We start from the raw sequence: 19,586 nt of genomic DNA, 5'->3' as shown, positions 1-19,586 counted from the left end.
TGCTTTTCAACTCGCGCTTAAAGTTATTTCCTGGCAAGTTAAAGTCCCGCTGGTCTGGCCCATTCATAGTGGTGCAAGTTTACCCCTTTGGAGCTATTGAAGTTCGCGAAGATCAATCCGGAAGGGAGTTCAAAGTGAATGGGTAGTGGCTGAAACATTATTTGGGAGGTGAGGTCGACCGAGAGAAGACCTCCATCACCTTGGAGGATCCATAAGGCTGAGGTTATTTTGGGTTGTCAAGTGATTCAGGCACTAATTTAAGGACAACCCAGAAAAAAGAAAGTGTGAAATATTAGTTTATATGTATAAGAAAAATATATATATATATACATACATATGAGTGTTTTTAATTGTTTTTATTCTTATTTTTATTTTTTGTAATTTTAATTTCATTTTAGTGTGATGTTTTGGAGTAGTTTTATGTGTATTTTGGTGTTTCAGGAGTTAAGAAAGCTAGAAACAGGGTGTTTGGAAGTGAGTTTGAAGTCTGAAGGTTTTGCGAAATTTTTGCTGCAGCAAAATGGCAGCAAGTATTTCTAAAAAAAAATGAGGAGTTTCGTCAATGTTGGGTTGCTGAAGCACATCTTGGGCACTGTAGCAATCTGGGCAGAGAAACGAACCTGGGTCATGGTGCTATTCAAATATATATATATTACTATAAAAAAAAAATTATCCATATATACATATATGTGCTATATTTAATATCCTTTCTACATGTTTTACTTTATATATGTATATATATATATAACTATAGGCATATACACGTATATAGAAAAATACATAAAAAAAAAAGAGAGAAAAGTTTTATCTATCAGTTTAATATATATATTATCAATTTACTATATATGATTTTTATCTATTTTATTTTTATTTTATAATATATATATCTGTATATTACCTAATACCCCATACCCCTATCTCTTCCACACTCACGACCCCACCAGCCCCGCCTCCCTCAAACCCAGTCACGACCCCACCAGCCCACCACCCCCATCGACCCCACCAGTCGGCCCCGCCACTCAGCCGCACCCACGAACCAAGCAAGCCGCGACGCAGTCCAGGCAAGTCCCTGCCCTCGCTTCGTCGTGCAGTCAGCAACCACCTCGACCCCAGGTGGCATTCCACCCACTCCAGGCGCAAGAAACCCAGCCCACATTCGGCACCCCAAGTGATTCCGAGAGTCCCTGCCTTAATCTTGGTCGGACGAGACCCAAGCCTACAGCGCCCCTGCTTCGTGTGTCACAGCCGAGGGCCATTTCTATCCAGCCCAGCCACGAAGCTCCATTTTGCATCGGGTATTCATTACCGCGACTCGACTCCTACTGGGTAAATCTTCTCCTTACTAGCTGGGTTCTGTTGTGATGTTCTGGAAATTTTGGGTTCCTCTATGAGTTTGGCACAGATGTCATTATTCATTCTAATGGAGTCGAGTTAGTAGTGTTGCATTGAGTATTGAGCAGCTCTGATTTCTCAGCCGTTTGTGCATTGTGTTAATCTTCTGATTAATCTGTTGTGACCTGTTTTGGGCGCTGGGGCACTTTGATTGATATCAGACATCATTTGAGCTATTTGTGGTTGTGGGAAGTAAATTCTGGTTGTTGGTTTGTCTTGTGAGGCACCGCTTGTCTTTGTCGATTTGGATTTTGATTTTACAACATGACCACTAAAACGAGAGCCCAGAGAAAGAAACAAAAACCTACCCCGCACCACCTGCTCCTCAGCCATCACAAGCTACAGCAGAACAAACCACTCCAGCACATCCCAAGAAATACCAGCCCAAACAAACCCACGAATCCAAGCAAAAAGAGACCACCAGCCCTATACCATCCCCACCACTGAAACGCAAGACACGATCCAGGGCCACCGAGCACTCCAGGGCGGGTCCATCTACTGAACCCCGCAATGCGGAGACATTTCATTGCGAGGTTGCAAAGCGCTTTGAGAAGCTTAAAAATAAAAAATTATGGCCTGAACGGGGGGTTTTTGCCTGCTGCTTTTGAGTTGCCAGCCTACATCACAGCAGTTATCGAGAAGCACCAGTGGGCCCGGTTCTGTTTGAAGCCCAAGCGGGCGTGTGTGCCCCTTGTGCGTGAATTCTATGCCAACTTGGTGAACGACGCCAGCCCTGAAGTATTAGTCCGCGGTACCTCTGTGTCCTTTTCAGCAGAGGTTATTAATGAATTTTATGGGTTGCCCATTTATATCGATGCTGACTTCCAGGAATTAGTTGCTGCCCCCACGCTAGAGCACTTTGAGGAGGCACTACGTACAGTGGCAATTCCTATTGCCTCGTGGACTGTGTCCGCCACTGGTCGTCGTACCTTATCCTATGCTGTCGTGACTCTTGAAGCCAGTGTATCGCTGGCCTTTATCAAATGGGCACTGCAACCAATCACCCATGATACGACAGTAAATCAAGACCGCGTACTACTACTTTATTGTATTTTGGCCGGCAAAACTATCGATGTTGGGCAGATAATTACGCAAGAAATCTTCAGCTGTGCCAAAAAAAATTCTGGGCGTTTGTTCTTTCCTGCGCTGATTACGCAGCTATGTTTGAAGGCTGGCGTCACTATCAGCCCTTCGGAGGAATTGTTGCAAGGGCGTGTCGACATTGACTTGGTCTCCATTCACTGCGTGCAAGGCCATGGTGCTAAATCAGATCGTGGCAAAGCACCTGTGAATGATGAAGTGCTGCCTACCTCCACTACCGCCATGATGTTGTCTATGATCCTGAGTTGTGTGGCACACAATGAGCAGCAGCAGATTGAGTATTTTAAGTATGCAAAGAAGAGGGATGCTGCCTTGATTAAGTCTCTTCAGCGGAACTTCACCAGGCCCACAGTGCCTTTCCTTGAGTTTCCTGATGCCATCTTGAAGGAATGGACCATCCCACTGCCGCCAGACGACCCTACTCCTTCGGAGGACACTTCCGAGGAATAGGCGGAGGGAGTTTCTTGTCTTAACTTGTTTAATTTTTATTTTATTCACTGCTTTTGTATTGTCGCTATTCTATACTTTTGACTTCATTGTTGTCTTGTTTGTTGATATTTTGATTTAGAGTCGATGTATATTTTGTCTTGTGTTTGTGTTGTTCTGAGGATATATTTTGTCTTGTTAATATTAATTAGGGGGCTCGATGACGATTTGCATAATATGACCATATATTCCCCCTAGGTTGAAGCTGAATGTCTATCTTACTTTCGTTTTAAATTATATCCTTTGGGTGTGAATGTTGCTTGCCACTGCTTGATGACTCTGTTTCTCTCTTTAGCATGTGCATAGCTTGACTAAGCAGTTTTGAGAACCTAGTGAAAGTTAGGTCCTTGTGAAAGCTTAAGTTTCTAGAATTACTTAGTGATTTTCCTTGAGGCGAAATCCTAGACAATACCACACCGATGAAATGATTTAGGCCATCTTTGGACCGGTTGAGCCTTTTAAGCCTACCTTGTATGCATTTTTATCCATAGTCACCCTATTGAGCTTCAGTGTCATTTTCTTTCTTAGCCACTCATTAGCCTAGCTTTACATATATATATTCACTTTTTTTTTCACCACACCCTTTTAGCACCTTGATCTTTATAGGATTTATTTATTGTGCATTTTGGGGGGTTGTGATGGATTGAGTGTGAGCAAGAAAATTGGGTGAGCGTTTTCCTTTTCTTATTTCGCTTGTTTTCACCATTGGGGACAATGTTGATTTTTAAGTTTGGGGGGAGAGTGTGTTCTCAATTTTCTTGTACTCTCACCATCTAGTTGTTTATTTTAGTAAAATATATAAATAAATAAATAAATAAATATAGCATCAATATATATATATATATATATACTTAAGAGTACACTCCCTTGCATCAAAGCATATAAAAAAAAATCAAAATCAGAAAAGAAAAAGAAAGTAAAAAAAAAAAAGAGAAGTATGTATGTTTGTAAATAAGTTTGGGGGTGTACTTTTCAAATAAAGGAAAAATGTGTTTGAGTTATTGTCTTATTATGTTAGTAATAAAGGCTAGTGGCAAGATTTATATTGTGTTGTGGGGTTTTCTTGGGGGAAACTAATGTGTGCATTTATGTATTTAGGTCCTAGAAAGATTGAGGTGTTTAGGGTGATTTGAGCCAAAAATTTATCTCTCTTATCCTACCTTTACCCTAGCCTATCATTACAAGCTTGATAAAGTCCTATTGATCTTTGGTGTGGTGTTTGTCTACATTAGTGGAGAGGGAATCACTAAGTAACTTATGGAGACATTATTTAAGCTTGAGGACCAAGGTCTAGCTTGATTTTTGGTGATTGAAATTGTTTAGGAAAAGCTATGAATGCACTAAAGGGTGAAACACTTGATTCATATTTTTGGCAGCAACATTAATACTTGAAGGATTTGATTTAAAACTTGTGTAAGATTGAAATTCAGCTTCCCATTTTCAAACCAACATTCCTGAGAGCTTTTACCCTTTTTAATCTTTAGCTAGGCAAAGTATATCCTCTGTGTTTGTTTGTTTAGTTAATTGTTCTGTTCAGTCTTTTCATTTGTTGTTATTGTGTGTCGTGCATCATCTTTTGAGATTCATCACTCGAGGGCGAGTAATGTCTTAAGTTTGGGGGTGTGATAACTCTTGAATAAAGAGTTATTTGTCATACTTTTAAGCTTATGATAAACAAAAAAGAATAAGCTGAGTGATACTTTTTAATGGTTTCATTTCATTTTATTATCCATTTTTTTGGTCTTATCTTATCCTTTAGTCTTTTTGAAATATCTGAACATTTAATAGCACTTAGAGAGTTTTTACATGGTTCTCTTTGAAGAAAGCAAGAAAAGCAAACAGATTTTTATTAGGTGTTGCTTGTGATAAAATATAGGGATTGTTGAAGACAGGAGCTTTTACTGCAGCATTTTTCTAGCAAAAGAAGGAGGAATCAGCAGCTAAAAAAGGAGGTCATGTGGCATCATTTATCTAGCTGTAAAAGAGACTGTCGTGGCAGAGTGGAAAAAGATATTAAATCAGCAGTTATTTTAGTAAGTGGGCCACATGTGACAGAAAGAAAGAGGGCAAAATGGAGAAATTAAAAGAAGGAAAAAGGAGAGGGTTGTACCCTAGCTAATTAAGGATGGAGCAGCCTCCATTTTTGATAAGACTAGAGCCAGAAGTTTACTATAGAAAACCAGAGAGAATATCAGAAAAAAAAAAAAACGCCAGGAAGAAATAGAAGAGAGGTTCAAGAAAGAAGGAGGCCAACCAAAGAAACTAAAGCATCATTTTGGATTTGTTTTTCTCTTCTTTCTAAACTCTATTGTATTAATTTCTGAGTTGGATTTTATCTGAATATTAAGGGCTGTTTTGATTATGAATTAATGTATATGAAATCAGCCATGAACTAATTTCTTGGTGGCTTGAATTGTTGATGAACCCTATGTTATAATCTATCCATTTCTTGCACTTTATTTTAGTAAAATTTCCCTTGATCATTCAAGTGCGCTTAAATTGATTTCTTGTTGTTGTTTGGCCAGTAATGACAAGTTATTTTAATTATATTTAGTGCTGGAAAGGTTGAATGTAATAGAAAGAACTTGGATGACACAAGTCATAATCTAGGTTAGGTTATATTAGTAATTAATATAGGGATATGTTAATTACCTTGTGTAACATATGAGAAGTGAACTGTGATTGCATTCTTAAATCTGATTTTGCATAGGAATATGTTTAATTAGGTAGAAGAATTAAGGTCATAAGATTTGAGAAAGTTTTATGCATGTTAAATGAACCTTTTGTTATCCTGGGAGTTTTGCTAGAAAATTGCTGTAGCAATACGTTCGCAATGTGTTCAGGAAAAATAATATAGGGGGATTCAATGATTCAAGTCCATTTTAAAATTTATATATTTCTCTCAAGGTTCTTGTTCAGTTTACTTTGAGTAATTTTACTTTCTTTTTATTGGGTTAAATTGGAAAATCAAAGACATTCAATTTGTTCACTAGTGTAAGTGTTTAGTAATTAATTTTTGCATTTAGTTTTAATTTGCAATCCCTGTGGAGACGATCTTGAATACTTACTACTTTATTACTTGTTTTGTGACTGTGTACACTTGCATATTTTAATTGAATCAATTTTCACATTATTTTCTCTAGCCATTAATTGAATAATATATATTTATATATAAATTTTGTTTACTTAATTTTTTTAATTAAATAATTAAAATTAGATCAAATAAATTTTTTAAATTCATACTTTTAATTTAGAATTTCTTAATAATATTTTATTATATTGAATATTTTTTTATAAAAAGAAAATTAGAAAAAAAATATTTAATTTTAAAATTAAAATCACCATATATGATATATATAAATCAAAACATAAAAATATACCAAAATTTAAATTATTATGAACAAAAAATTTCAAACTAATAAACAACATCAAATAATTTACTTTGAAACTAGAATGCATCATATTTTTATATGTAAAAAGTGTGTATCTAACGAATTCAAGTTTAACGAATTCTATCACTTCAGGTTTGTCTCATTTTGAAAAATTATACGAACATATTCCTGACTATTCTTTCTTGAGAGTCTTTGGTTCTGCATGCTTTGTCCTTCGTCCTGGTATAGAGCGTACAAAATTATCGTCACGCTCTACACTTTGTATGTTTCTTGGTTATCGTGAAGGTAAAAAATGATATCGTTGTTTTGATCCAACTTCTAAAAAATTATATGTATCTCGTCATGTTGTTTTTCTTGAGCATATACATTTCTTTTCTATTCCTGGGACTACTCATGACTTGACCAAATCAAATCTTATTCATATTGATCCTTTCTCTGAGCATACAAGTACCTCTTCTCATCAAGTTCCTCAAATTGTAGGGTCTGAATCTTCTACTGCTCATATAGTCCATTTTCATCTTCATTGCTCTCCCAGGTCTTGAGCTATTGATATTGGTACTTCGCAGCTTAACATTTCTGATGCACCTCCACCTATAGCTGTTCAAGATGCTCCTGAAATTATGGATCCTCCTCGTTATCCTCATCGTAGTCGTAAGTCTACTAAACTACCCAATTTTGTCTATTCGTCTTATTCTAATTCTTTCACATCGTTTTTAGCTTCTATTCATTGTCTGTTTGAGTCTTTATCCTATAAAGAGGCAGCTACTAACCCCATTTGGCAGTGTGCTATGAATGAAGAACTTTCAGCTTTGCAAAAGACATATACTTGGGATTTGGTACCTTTACCTTCTGGTAAACGTACAATTGGTTCTCGTTGGGTCTACAAAATTAAGACCAAGTCTGATGGGTCCGTTGAACGCTACAAAGATAGATTGGTGGCTAAAGGTTTCTCTCAGCAGTATGGCATGGACTACGAGGAAACTTTTACTCTGGTTACAAAAATGACTACTGTTCGTACTCTTATTGCAGTTGCATTTGTTCGTTAGTGGAATATAATTCAGATGGATGTCAAGAATGCTTCCTTGAATGATGATTTGAATGAAGAAGTTTATATGGTTCCTCAAATTTGAATGACAATGTTGCATCGATGGTGTTTCGATGCTATTGTGATGCAACCATGAAAATTTGATTTTGTTTTTGCCAAAATGATGCTTTTTGGATGCAAAATTGATGGTGTTTCGATGCTCTTGTGATGCAATCATGAAACTTGATTTTTAACAAAAATAATGCTATTTTTTTATGCAAAATCGATGCAATTTCGAAGATGTTTCGATGCTCTTGCAATTCATGAAAACTTGTTTTTTTGGCCAAAACGATGCTTTTTCGATGCAATCATGAAACTTGATTTTTGGCCAAAACGATGCCTTTTCGATGAAAAATCGATGGTGTTTCGATGCAAGAATTGATGGTGTTTTGATGTTTTTGCGATGCAATTATGAAAACTTAATTTTTGGCTAAAACGATGTTTTTTTTATGCTCTGTACTAAAATTTGACGAAAACTTTGGAGGTTCATATTTTTCACTCAAATGTCTGTGTTTAGATGATTTTTTTTTAAAAAAAATTGGTACCTTATCGAGATCTACAAAATTAGAATGAGAGAGAGAGTGAGAGAATGAGAGACGTTAGAGAAAGTTCGGACTGAAAAAGAAAATGAATGTTTGAATGTTAGGGGTATTTTTGTTCAAAAAATTGAAATTATCATATATTTGGCATAGTTGTTGGCATATTAAACAATTTCACTGATTTATCATGTATAGAATATGAAATTTCCCAAATAAAATAACTTTTATTTATTATTTTACTTAAAATTCAAATTTAATAAGTGATGAGACCTATAGCACCAATTTTACCAAAAAGATTATTTTCAATAATAATCTCTCAGATTATTAAATAATTTTTTTAGTTTATGTTCTTAGTAGTTATTTTTTAATTTTTAATTAATGTTGGTTTAATTTTGTAATAGTTAAGTTTTTAATTGTTATTGTTATTATTAATTTTTGTAATTTTATTTAAAATATTAATTTAATACCAATACTAAAATTAAAAAGTAAAATATGATAATATTAAAATTACAATAAATATTATATAAAACAAAAACAGAGATACATATGTAATCAACAAAAAAAGGGGGGGCTTAAATAAAAAAAAATTCATATGCACCATATTTCAAGCAGAAAATAGCGTACGTTATGTTGGAGATCAATGTTGACCTCTTTTTGAAGTTTGAAGGTTAATCTTTGAATATGGCATTGTTGATGGAACCAACAAAAATTAGTTGAAATAATAAGGTGTTTGTTTGGTAAATTATATTTTAAAATTATTGTGTTGAAAAAAAAAACTATTATGATTTTTGTTAACTTTATCATTGAATTGGTGTGTAAGTACAAAACTAACAAAATCAATAATATATTAAAACACCTAATAAATATATACAAAATGAAAAATTTTCATATAATTTAACTTTAAATCAAGTTTTTTTAACTTATGTTCACATTCTTTAATAAATTATTGTTTACCAAACAAATTTAATTGATGAATTTTTAAATAAAAGATAATCAAACTTTGCATATAAGCTAAAAGCAACCAAACTTTAGTTTAGTTGTGTCATGGAGCTAAATTGTTTAGCTATTTGTTTTTATCATATTTACTAAAGAGGTTTTAACTCCTAGTTTTATTAAATAATACCTTTCAAGTTATTTAAAAAAAAATTATGTAATAGCCTTAGAACACTCACAATAGATCATGTTAAATAACTACAGAGCTAAAAATATAACTAAAAACACTAAAATTCTTCTCCATCAGATGATGTATAATAGCTGAGGTGTTTAGCTAAACTACAATAATGTACATCCTTCTCCACATTTAGCTACACACTATTCATCATTTAAATTTATTTAATTATTTTGTTTATTCTTCTCTCTCATCTTCTTTTATTTAAAAAAAATAAATAATATCTAAAAATATAATATTTAAATGTTATATAGAGAAACTATAAAAAAATTGATATATGATGTAATGTAAAAGTTTGAGGTAAAATAAAAAAAAAAAAAGAGTTTTTGTAATGTATTTTGAAGGATAGGGCAGAGAAATTGTTGTGAGTGCTCTTAAGTAGCTTTTAGATTTTTTAAAAGTTTTGTCAAAATCTTATAGACAAAACCTTGGTTAACATTATATTTATGTGATTGAATAATATTTTATATGTATATAAATACATCATAAATTATAATGTTTAATCTTTAATAAATGAAATAAAATTTTCTTCATCTAAACCTAAGGCTTTTGGCACCTTTGTAATTAATGAATCCCCAAATTTGATTAGTTTAGGATTTTGATTAGGGTTTTTAGCATAAATTCTCATTGAATTTTGTTGTTGTTTTCAATGTGGTCCTTGAGAAAAAAAAATTGACAATCAAATCCTTGAGTTTTTTTTGTAAATAATAATTAAATAACTTTAGTTAAATTATTTTTAGTAAATTTAAGTTTTTATGAACAAATTTAGTATTTTCTATATATTATACATCTTTTTAAAAAAAATCACTTATCATAGTATAAAGAAAAATTAAAACATTTTTTTTTAGAAATAATAAAATTTGTGAAAAATAAACAAATAATAACTTAATTGTTATTGTTTTTCTTAGAAACTGAATTGACAAAGAACAAACAAAACTCAATGGATATTTAAGTCAAAATCCCTTTTGATTATGGTATATTATATAATTTTGGTCATTTGTTATGAATTTTGAGTTCGAGATCTTTCTATTTTATATTTTAAGATTAAATGTTATAATTCTTAGGATTTAACTGTAGAGTAAGTTTTTTGTCAGGAACATTTGAGAATTGTTAGACCTGTTCCTTTGTAAATGTTGAAGCACAATTCAACGATATATTTAAATATATCTATTTAGTAAGAGACTGTGTTAGGTTCCTAAGAAACGACATACTTTGTTTTATAGTATAATTTAGGATTCTGAAATCCAGATTTAAATAGTTTCGAATACCGAAATTGACAAGTTGATGATTTCGAAAAAATAGAAAAATTACCTAGGTCCCTTTTAAGGAACCTACTACAGTCTTCCCTGTTAAGTTTATATTAAACTAAAAAAATTCAGTAGATGAGAGAGTTTGTAGTTCAATTTCCATATTTTCTACTACTAAGATTTAAGAAAAAAGAAAGGAAATTTTTTAATACGTAAGAACTCATGTGTTTATGAATTTGTTGGTTTGGCTACGCGAGCTTATTCAGATGACAATAGAAACACAAGTGATACACCAGCTTAAACTATCTTAATTCTTGTCCTTTTCGTGTACATAATGAACCAATCACAACCAGTCAAACCATTTAATTTGGAGATATATCATATGATAGTTGTACAAATACAATCATCTCATTGTGATATTCTGTATAATCCTTGGAATGAACACGCCATATTTCATCCTTCTCCACCGTCTGAGCCATTGAAATCGATACAGAAAACTCCCAAATCTTCTTACTATTTTACTTAACTGAGCATGATTAACTTCATTTAGCCATGCAAAATCTCACCATTTAATGAGAATGAAAAACATAAAATGTAATCAAGAAATGCATTATTGTTTAGAAAAAAGAGAAACTACTTCAGCATTTTATTGTTGGTGTAGTACTAGTACATACCGCATAATATTTTGCCCCTTGAACAAGGTCAAAAAATTGCAAGGGGGCCAAAATAGGGAATACTAGTTTATCAAAAAAGAGACAAAGAAAACTAGTCAATACAATGCATTGGATCTCACTTCTCAGTAGTTGCATCTAAAATATAGGACACGCACTTTTTTACAACTTAGGCTAACATAGTAAGCTGCTTTTGGGTGTGGCTGATCGCTTTATGACCAGAGGCCACCTTTCCGTTCCCCCTCATTACCCTGCATTTCATAACAAATTCCACAATCATTACTACTTGTTTTCAACCAATCAAAACATATGGTCCCAAATCAACATGTTATTCTATGAAATATAATTGCATAGAATTTCCATACCATTGTGTTGTTAGCAATCCTTCTACTCCAACAGGATCTCGAATGTGAACCCCGTTCGAATTTATTTCAACCTGTTAATCCATATAATGGAAGCTGTTAAAACAAAAAAGAGGGAGAGAATCCACCATTCATCTGTAACCAGGATTAGCAAGGTTCCATACCTTATTATCAATTTCAGAGCTTCCTCCATTACAGGATACTCTACTTCCATTATGGCATAAGCCAGCGCTGTTGATATATGAAATGTCAACATTTATCAAGACCTTGAAAGCTGAAACACTCAATTATCCAGACAAAATGCTACTTGGAGGGATCTAAGTAGTTGAGGAATATCACTTGAAAAGGTGTGAAAAAAAACTGCCATATTAATAACTAATTTCTAGCATAATATTGGAGAATCAGTAGTTTGAAATGTCAAACAACATTTCATCAAGTTATTTTTCAGAAGTTTCACGGGCTGTCTATGAGTTTCTGAGAAAGGATTTGTTTTCTACTCCTCAAGTAGCATAATATTCCAATGAATTCTGTGTGGATGCGCTGCATTGCTAATCTCAAATAAACTCTCAAGTAATTATTGACTTATTGTATGGCATAAACAGTGCTGGTCTTTGAGTTGAAGTTGTAGAGTGGAAAATCGGGATATACAATTTTGGTGTGAAAGGATAAGGCCCAACAATGGTTTGAAAAATGTGGAAAATTTGTTATCAATCTGATATTATGCTTGTACTGTAAGTCATCTACAAGCAAGCAAAGGTACCTGTCTACTTTATCAAGGAAAATTTCAGCAGCTTCTTTGTCTTCTGCGACAATAGAATCAGAATGAGAGCTGCAAGAGGGCCAGTAAACAATGTTAGGAACTTTCCAATATTGATTAAGTTCAGTGGAAAGAGATGTATGAATAGGAAATTAAACCTACCTCCCATTTTGATGAATGTGGTCGATGGCTGCATATATGTCCTCAACAATTTCAACTGTGCAAGCCATCTTATTGTACTCAAGATGGAACGGGCTCAACTCCGCAATACTAAACAAAGTGCTTGCTTTAGGTCCACCATACAGAGAAACGCCTGCATCCCATGACTTCATATGCTCAGCAATTTGTCATGGTGTTTACTTGTATATAAAAAAATTATATCTTGTACTAACTCGTTTGAGAAATAAGACATGGTGAGCGTTCATATCTTGGATTGGTGAATGAATTTTCAAAGAAGAAAAATTAAACATAACGGTAGCCATATACCTTTAATTTGCAGTTCTGCCATGAGTTCACTTAATTTGCCACTACTTGACAAACCCTTGTGGACAAGAAGCTTTTTCTGAAGAAAAGCATATGGTATAGAAAGCTAGATGAGTTCATAGTACCATAATATGAGAAAGTTTAGCTTATTAAAACTTTTGTACAAGTCAGAATACTAAAAATTAAAAATTATACAAATCAAAAGGGCATTGATTACTTCTTACCACTGTATTAGATGTGTCAGGGTAATTGATCTTCGCATCAAGAACAATGCTCCTCGCCATATCCAAATTAGCCGACTTATCAATATAAACATGACAAATTCCATCTGCAAATAGCACAATCAACTTCATTAGTAACTCTACTTTGTTAGTAACAGTTATCTTCGATCTCGCAATTTCTTACCAGCATGACCAAGAACAGGGATTTTTGTTGATTCCTTGATTTGAGAAACAAGGTTTTTATTGCCCCTAGGGATTACTAGATCTATCACATCTTCAAGCTGTGGCAGAATAAATCATCAAAAGTCCACCCCTAAAACCATAACAAAAACTTTTAAACTGTTTCTGCATACCTTGAGAAGATCAGGAATTTCCTCTCTTGAGGTCACAAGTCCAATGAGGTCGTCACCAACTACAGTTGGGATTGCTGAAGTGATTACCTACAAAGTAAAACATGTAAAAAAGTAAAACCCAGTTAAAATCAGTGGATACTTCACTAAGAAAAAACTCAGTAAGCTTTTTTCCCTTTGTTTTTTCTCTATTTTTCAATGAGATATAAAATAAGAAAAGAAAAGAAAATATTTCATTTCTAGAATCAAACCTTGTGAAAAATTGCATTCGATCTCTTGGCGTCTGATTCACCTTTAAGTAGTAGACCATTGCCAGTACGAATTGCTAATGAAGCAATCTGATTATTCAAAGAGAAATGGTCAATGATAACAAATCTTCTCCATGTTATTTTATTTGTAAATTTGTGTTCCACTTTCTTGACTAATTTCTACTAGCAATTTTAGTAGCCATAATTCTCAGTTAAAAACAAGCACAATCAAACTCATGCACTTGCAGCTACAAGAATAATCATGCATGGAAAAAAAAATCCCAAGAAACACTGATAAAATAGAAGAGAACAAAGGGAAAATTATTTCCGTATCAAAATCTGAAAAATGAATAATTCACCTGAACTAAGGCATCAGGTCGAGACTCAAAAACAACCAAGAGAACACCCAATGGACAGGACACTTTCTCTAAGACAACTCCATCTGCCAGCTGTGTGCATAACCAGTCATTAGAAGTGTACAAAATGAGTAATGACAGAATAAAAACAATAAATATAACCAAATACTAATAGAAGAACTAAGCTAATCATACACAAAGTTGATTTCAAACCTCTGATCTCCCCGAAACTTGACCAATAGGCTCTTCCATGTCAGCGAGTTTGCGCACAGATCTTGCGAGACTAGATATCTGTGAAAAGAATAATCTAAATCAACATGAATTTCATAATAAGAAAAAAAAACTCTGTGAAACAACCAAAGGGGGAAAACTTATGAACGACTTGCCTTTCCGGGTTTTAGGGTCAAACGAGATAATACGGTCTTATCCTTTCCAGCTTCAATAGCAGCAGCAATATCAGCTTGGTTCTCAGCCTTAATCAAATTTTCTTTTGCTTCCAGTGAATCAGCTATGTCAAGCAAAATCTGCCTCCTCTCTTTAGATCCCAAGGCCTGCAACATAAAACATTCAAATTACCAAACTGAACATTAAACAAAACTTGCAGAAAGAAGAGTTTTATGTCTTAACAGAAGCAAGACATGGCTTCACATGTTCAAACAAAAACATGGTGTTACTTACTTGAAGCCGCGTTGAACATTCCCTTGCTGCAAGTGCCATTTCTCGTGCACAAACTTCTTTAACTACAGGCCACAAAGGTGCATCTTGATGAAATACAGTACCAATACGCTTTCCTTGAAGAACTTTGATGATATTGTCTGCGGCGTAGCCACTGCAGTGAAGTTGGAAACCAGTTTAGAGTAACTAATAAACAATGTACAGTTCTGCTAAACAAGCTCACTTTAACAGTGACACATGATCTTTGTTACAAATGATACTTCTGTCAATGAAAGAAATAACATAACTACGCTAATCTATGAAGATTGTTCGAATATGTAACACTTGCGATCGTACCTAGTAATAACAACAGGTATGCCAGCATCAGCTGCACTAACAGCAGCATTGACTTTAGCGGTCATACCACCTCTGCCTAACCTTGACTTGTCTCCAAATGTTATCTCGTCTTGATGTTTCTCTTTGACATAAGTATGAATTAACTTCGACTTGGGGTCATTTGGAGGACCACTGTACAGTCCCTCAACATCACTTAACAACACAAGAAGGTCAGCCTTTAGTTCCTGAGCTAACAGGCCAGCCAAACTGTCATTATCCCAAAATATACCAGAAGAATCCTGCAAACATTTTTAATGAGATAAAGTTTATTCGACAGAAATTCTTAAGACAGTGAAAATAAACAAACAATCAACTAAATTAAATCAAATGAAAAATAACTTATGCTAAACATAGGATCTCCATACCACTAAGGGTTCTCTCCTGGTACTGACAGCATCATTTTCATTGAAAATAGGTATAACCTTTAAAGATACCAAGGAGTTCACGGTATCAGAAAGTTGCTTCTTGAAGGCTCGATCTCTGAAAACTCCATCAGTGACAAGAAGTTGAGACGAGGTGACATCAAGCTGCATGAAAAATAGGTTCATATTAGAAATTAAAATAAATGAATAAGTGTACAGATAAATGATATTTGGTCTAACCTGGCTGAACATGGTATCATAAAGAGCCATGAGACTACCCTGCCCAACAGCTGCACAAGCTTTTCCATCGTCTAACTCACCTTGTAAATATTGTAGATCAGCAAAGCTGCAAAAACAAGCATGGTTCCTTTTAGGCAATCAATGGTTAAATGGAATATTTAATCTCTCCTCTATCAAATTATGGGATGTTATAACCACTAGTGAAAATCAGAGAACAGATCAGAATTGTGAAATTATCATAAACCATGTTTTTGTTTGTTAGATATATTTGAAAGGACTTGCACTCGACCTCTTACCCACCCAATCCCTAGAGTTAGTGTCAGGTGGCTAGAAACCATCACTTTTAATTGTTATTTGTCCTGAGGCTACTCCTTTTACTGTTGTTGTTTTGCTTGGCATATTTGAACATTGCATTTTTTAACCAAAAGCATGAAACTTTGTACCTAGAATAGAACCAAGAGCAACCCATGTGCACTTAGAGAAACTTTATATAATAATAATAATATAATTGTGTGATAAACAAAAGACAATATTTTACCTGGTATTGGCCAATCTCCTGTATCTTAGCCTCTGGCGGCCAAGACCAACAGCTCCTGAAGTCACCAAAATAACTTCATAGTCTTGAGAATTCAACTCTTTAAGCTGCAGTAGTTACATCAAAACATATCACATGGACAGTTATAAGCAAATTTTTGAGATAAAAATTGAAATAAAATAAAATCCAGAAAGAATCATTTGAGAAACACAGATTTATTATCTTTTAATATTATTACTATTATTTTTTTTTAAAAAAAGAATTATTTTTCTCTTCCACTAAAAACACAGAGTACCTGCTCACACAGAGCCCCAAGTCTTCCCAATGCTAATCTTCCATCTCCTCGAGTAACGACAGCTGTTCCCACCTGAAACAAAAAAATACTCATGAACAAATATGATCCACACCTTACGTTTCATTTTTTTTATAAAAAAAAATAAGAAGTTTTAATAAAGATTTATCTGGTATTCTGTACTTTTGATAAATTATTTTTTAATTTATATTTTCTAAAATAGACCTGATCAAAATATTTTGAAGTAAAATCACAAATAATTCATTAAACTACCGACTCAAATATATAGTTATACTGTATTATTATACTTAATTTTTTATTCAATAAAATCAAATTTAAAGGTTATTTTTGAATCATTTTACAAATCATAACGTCAAAAACAAAGTTCGTATAAACCCTTTAATAAAAAGATTATATTAAATGAAAGAAAAAAGGTTCAGAACTCCAAGTATTCACCTGGATTAATTACTTAGAATGTTTAAAGCTTAAAAAATCTGTTCTTTTCACAAAATAAATGTATGAATAATAAAACGGGTGTTTTTTTCAATACTGATCTTCAAATGTTTTAAACCAGAACTTCAATATTTAATATTATTTAAAGAAATAATAAAGTAAAGATAATCGCCATATTGATCTAACCAGATTTCTATTTCTACAAAGCTAGTTTGAATCAAATCGGAGAAAGAAAAATACTATACATTTCATTTAAAAAAAACGCAGAGATTATAACAGAGCACATTGCATCCATACATATATATATATATACAAGTTATATGAACTTGTGACTATGAGTACCTTAACAACCAAACGCTTCACATTCTTGACAAAAGCTCTAGTAGGATCCATGGAGTCCATTAATGGCGAACTGAGAAAAGTCACAGAAATTGTATTATAGAGAGAGAGAAAGAGAGAAAAAGAGAGTGAGAGCCACTGCCGCTAATCAGGAAAATGGTTCAGAAACGAAACAGCATATATAGTCGGGAAATGAACATGGATTAAGGAATCGACGGTTGAGATTAATCGTACGTCCAAAAACCGAGGACATAATGACACGTAGCACTGGAAGTGACGTGGGGACTCGGTAGACAAATTTTATGACTTAAAAAAATGAACTATCAAAAAAATTCAACAGTGAAACAAGTGATCCTACTGGTCCACTTGTGGCTTAGCTTCTGAGCTCACACGAGTACCAGTGGGACCCGCTGTACTAGATTATGTGACAAGTGACTGAAAGTAACGCACTAACGTGGCAATTGTCATACGATAATTTTTGTTTTGAGCGATTTTATTATTCCGTGACAATCATTATTATTTTTTTATTATCGAAATAAAAAAATAAAAAAACAAATATATTTTTATTTACCAGAAAACGTAAAAACTCCCAAGGAAATGGACTTATATAATTTTCAATATTCTTTTTACACACTGAATGTTTTCCTTTTTAATTCTCAAACTGTTCATTTTTATTTAAAATTGTGCGAGTAATATATTTAAGATGAGGAAGTAATATGGATATATAAATTTATTATGAGGTTGATAAGTTGATAATTTCAAAATATTAGTTTGAATTTGAAAATGGTATGTTCTCACATATTTGATTAATTAGTTATTTTTAAATAGACAAAATAGGAAGAATGTGGATAAAATAATACTTTCTCTATTTTACAAAAGATTTAGTATATATTTTTAATACAAAATTTTAATCTTTTTCAGGATGAATAACAAAGTTTTTTTTATTTATTTTTACAAGTCCTTCAAATCCTAACCAACATTCTTCAAAAAAAAAAAATCCTAACAAACATATATATATTTATATAAATATATATAAACGAGAATTTTCTAATAGGGATTCAATTTAAGTTATATTGGTAATATTCTCAGTGTTCTCGATCTATGAACGGTTTTTGGTGTAATTTTTTTTATACACGTGTATATTGTAGCTATTTAGAGCATCCTGCAAATTTTCAGAAAATTCCGAATGATTTACAATACCGAAAACTAAGTTCAAACATGATATTGCACGCGCGTGACTATTTTTTTTTATATGCGTGGAAAGCAATATATTTGAACCTAGTCTTTGGTACTGTAACCTATTTGGAATTTTCTGAAAATTTGCAGGATGCTCTAAACAACTACAATATACACGCAATATATACAGTCATAAAAAAATTGCACAAAAAACTACTTGCAAATCGTGAACACCAAGAGCATCACCAATCAAACTTAAAGTGAAGTCTTAAAAAAAAAAAAAAAAGCATATATATAAATAATCTTACAAAATAAGCATTAATCCAGTTATAATGGTCATAGTCATTGACCATCATCAATAATACTATAAATTAACTTTACTAAAACTGACCAATGAGGTTAGTAAATTATTATTATGATGGATCATAGATTCGAATATATGTGGGTATATGAAATTTCACATGGCGGTTACAAAAAAATAAATTATTTATTTATTAATATAATAATTATGTAATTAATAATTCATTAATTTTTTTACGTGTAAGATCCTTCAATTATTTTTAAATATTTCACATTTTCATCTATCCAAAACATTATATCAAATAAAAACTAGAATTATTTTCTCTAGTCTTCATGTAATGTAATGTGGTTGACGAAGACTTGAAAATGAGGTAAGTTTCTATTTGCCTTCCACAACTTATATTACTTTCATCTTCATTTAATCCTGTATAATTAGAACTGATGCAAAAAGACATTAAAATTATTATATTGCACCTCAAATTCTTTGTTTATTTACAATAAACGATGTTAACTTTCTTTGCGAAAAATTAGTGTGCAAGAATCTCACTATTAAGGCTGAGCATTTGGCGGGTTGGTCGTGTTACAAGGCATTTTTACCCGTCCAATGTCATAATCGGGTTAGCAAAAGTGACCCGTAACTTGTCCAATTAAGAAAAAAAAAATTGACCCGTCCAATAATTTGGACATGTTGGTCGGGTTAACCGAAATTATATTTTTTTTGGGCGGGTTGGTCGGGTCAACCCGCCCAAACAAAAGTGGTATTTTTTTTTTTACATTTTTTTCTTTTAAATACTAGTACTAATAATGTGAAGTTTATATTTTTAAGCTTAAAACAATATTTTAAATTTATAGTAAAAAAATTAAAACAAAACTTAATTAATTTATAAATTTATTTGAATATATTAAAAATAATAAATTCTTAATTGTGCGGGTTGATAATTATTTTAAACCCGCCCAATGTAACAATTTGGCGGTTTAAATT

General features: G+C 32.8%; 1 protein-coding gene across 1 annotated transcript; it reads right to left on the bottom strand.

Annotated features, from left to right (window-relative positions):
- Nucleotides 1-10,990: 10,990 nt before the first annotated feature.
- LOC133801322 (delta-1-pyrroline-5-carboxylate synthase-like) lies at nt 10,991-17,275 on the bottom strand. The gene is made up of 20 exons (XM_062239491.1): nt 17,132-17,275; nt 16,340-16,411; nt 16,048-16,151; nt 15,510-15,615; nt 15,273-15,434; nt 14,869-15,146; nt 14,536-14,686; nt 14,244-14,408; nt 14,071-14,148; nt 13,861-13,950; nt 13,505-13,591; nt 13,257-13,343; nt 13,088-13,184; nt 12,907-13,010; nt 12,686-12,761; nt 12,362-12,512; nt 12,203-12,271; nt 11,607-11,673; nt 11,446-11,516; nt 10,991-11,331 (listed from the first exon to the last, which is right to left on the bottom strand). Exons 1-20 carry the CDS (start codon nt 17,189-17,191, stop codon nt 11,250-11,252), a joined length of 2,157 nt encoding a protein of 718 aa, XP_062095475.1. The 5' UTR covers nt 17,192-17,275; the 3' UTR covers nt 10,991-11,249.
- Nucleotides 17,276-19,586: the final 2,311 nt, after the last annotated feature.

Source organism: Humulus lupulus, chromosome 9, assembly GCF_963169125.1.
Source record: "Humulus lupulus chromosome 9, drHumLupu1.1, whole genome shotgun sequence".
Taxonomy (NCBI): domain Eukaryota; kingdom Viridiplantae; phylum Streptophyta; class Magnoliopsida; order Rosales; family Cannabaceae; genus Humulus; species Humulus lupulus.
The sequence above is the reverse complement of the archived record's forward strand: the minus strand, read 5'-3'. Positions and strand labels throughout refer to the sequence as shown.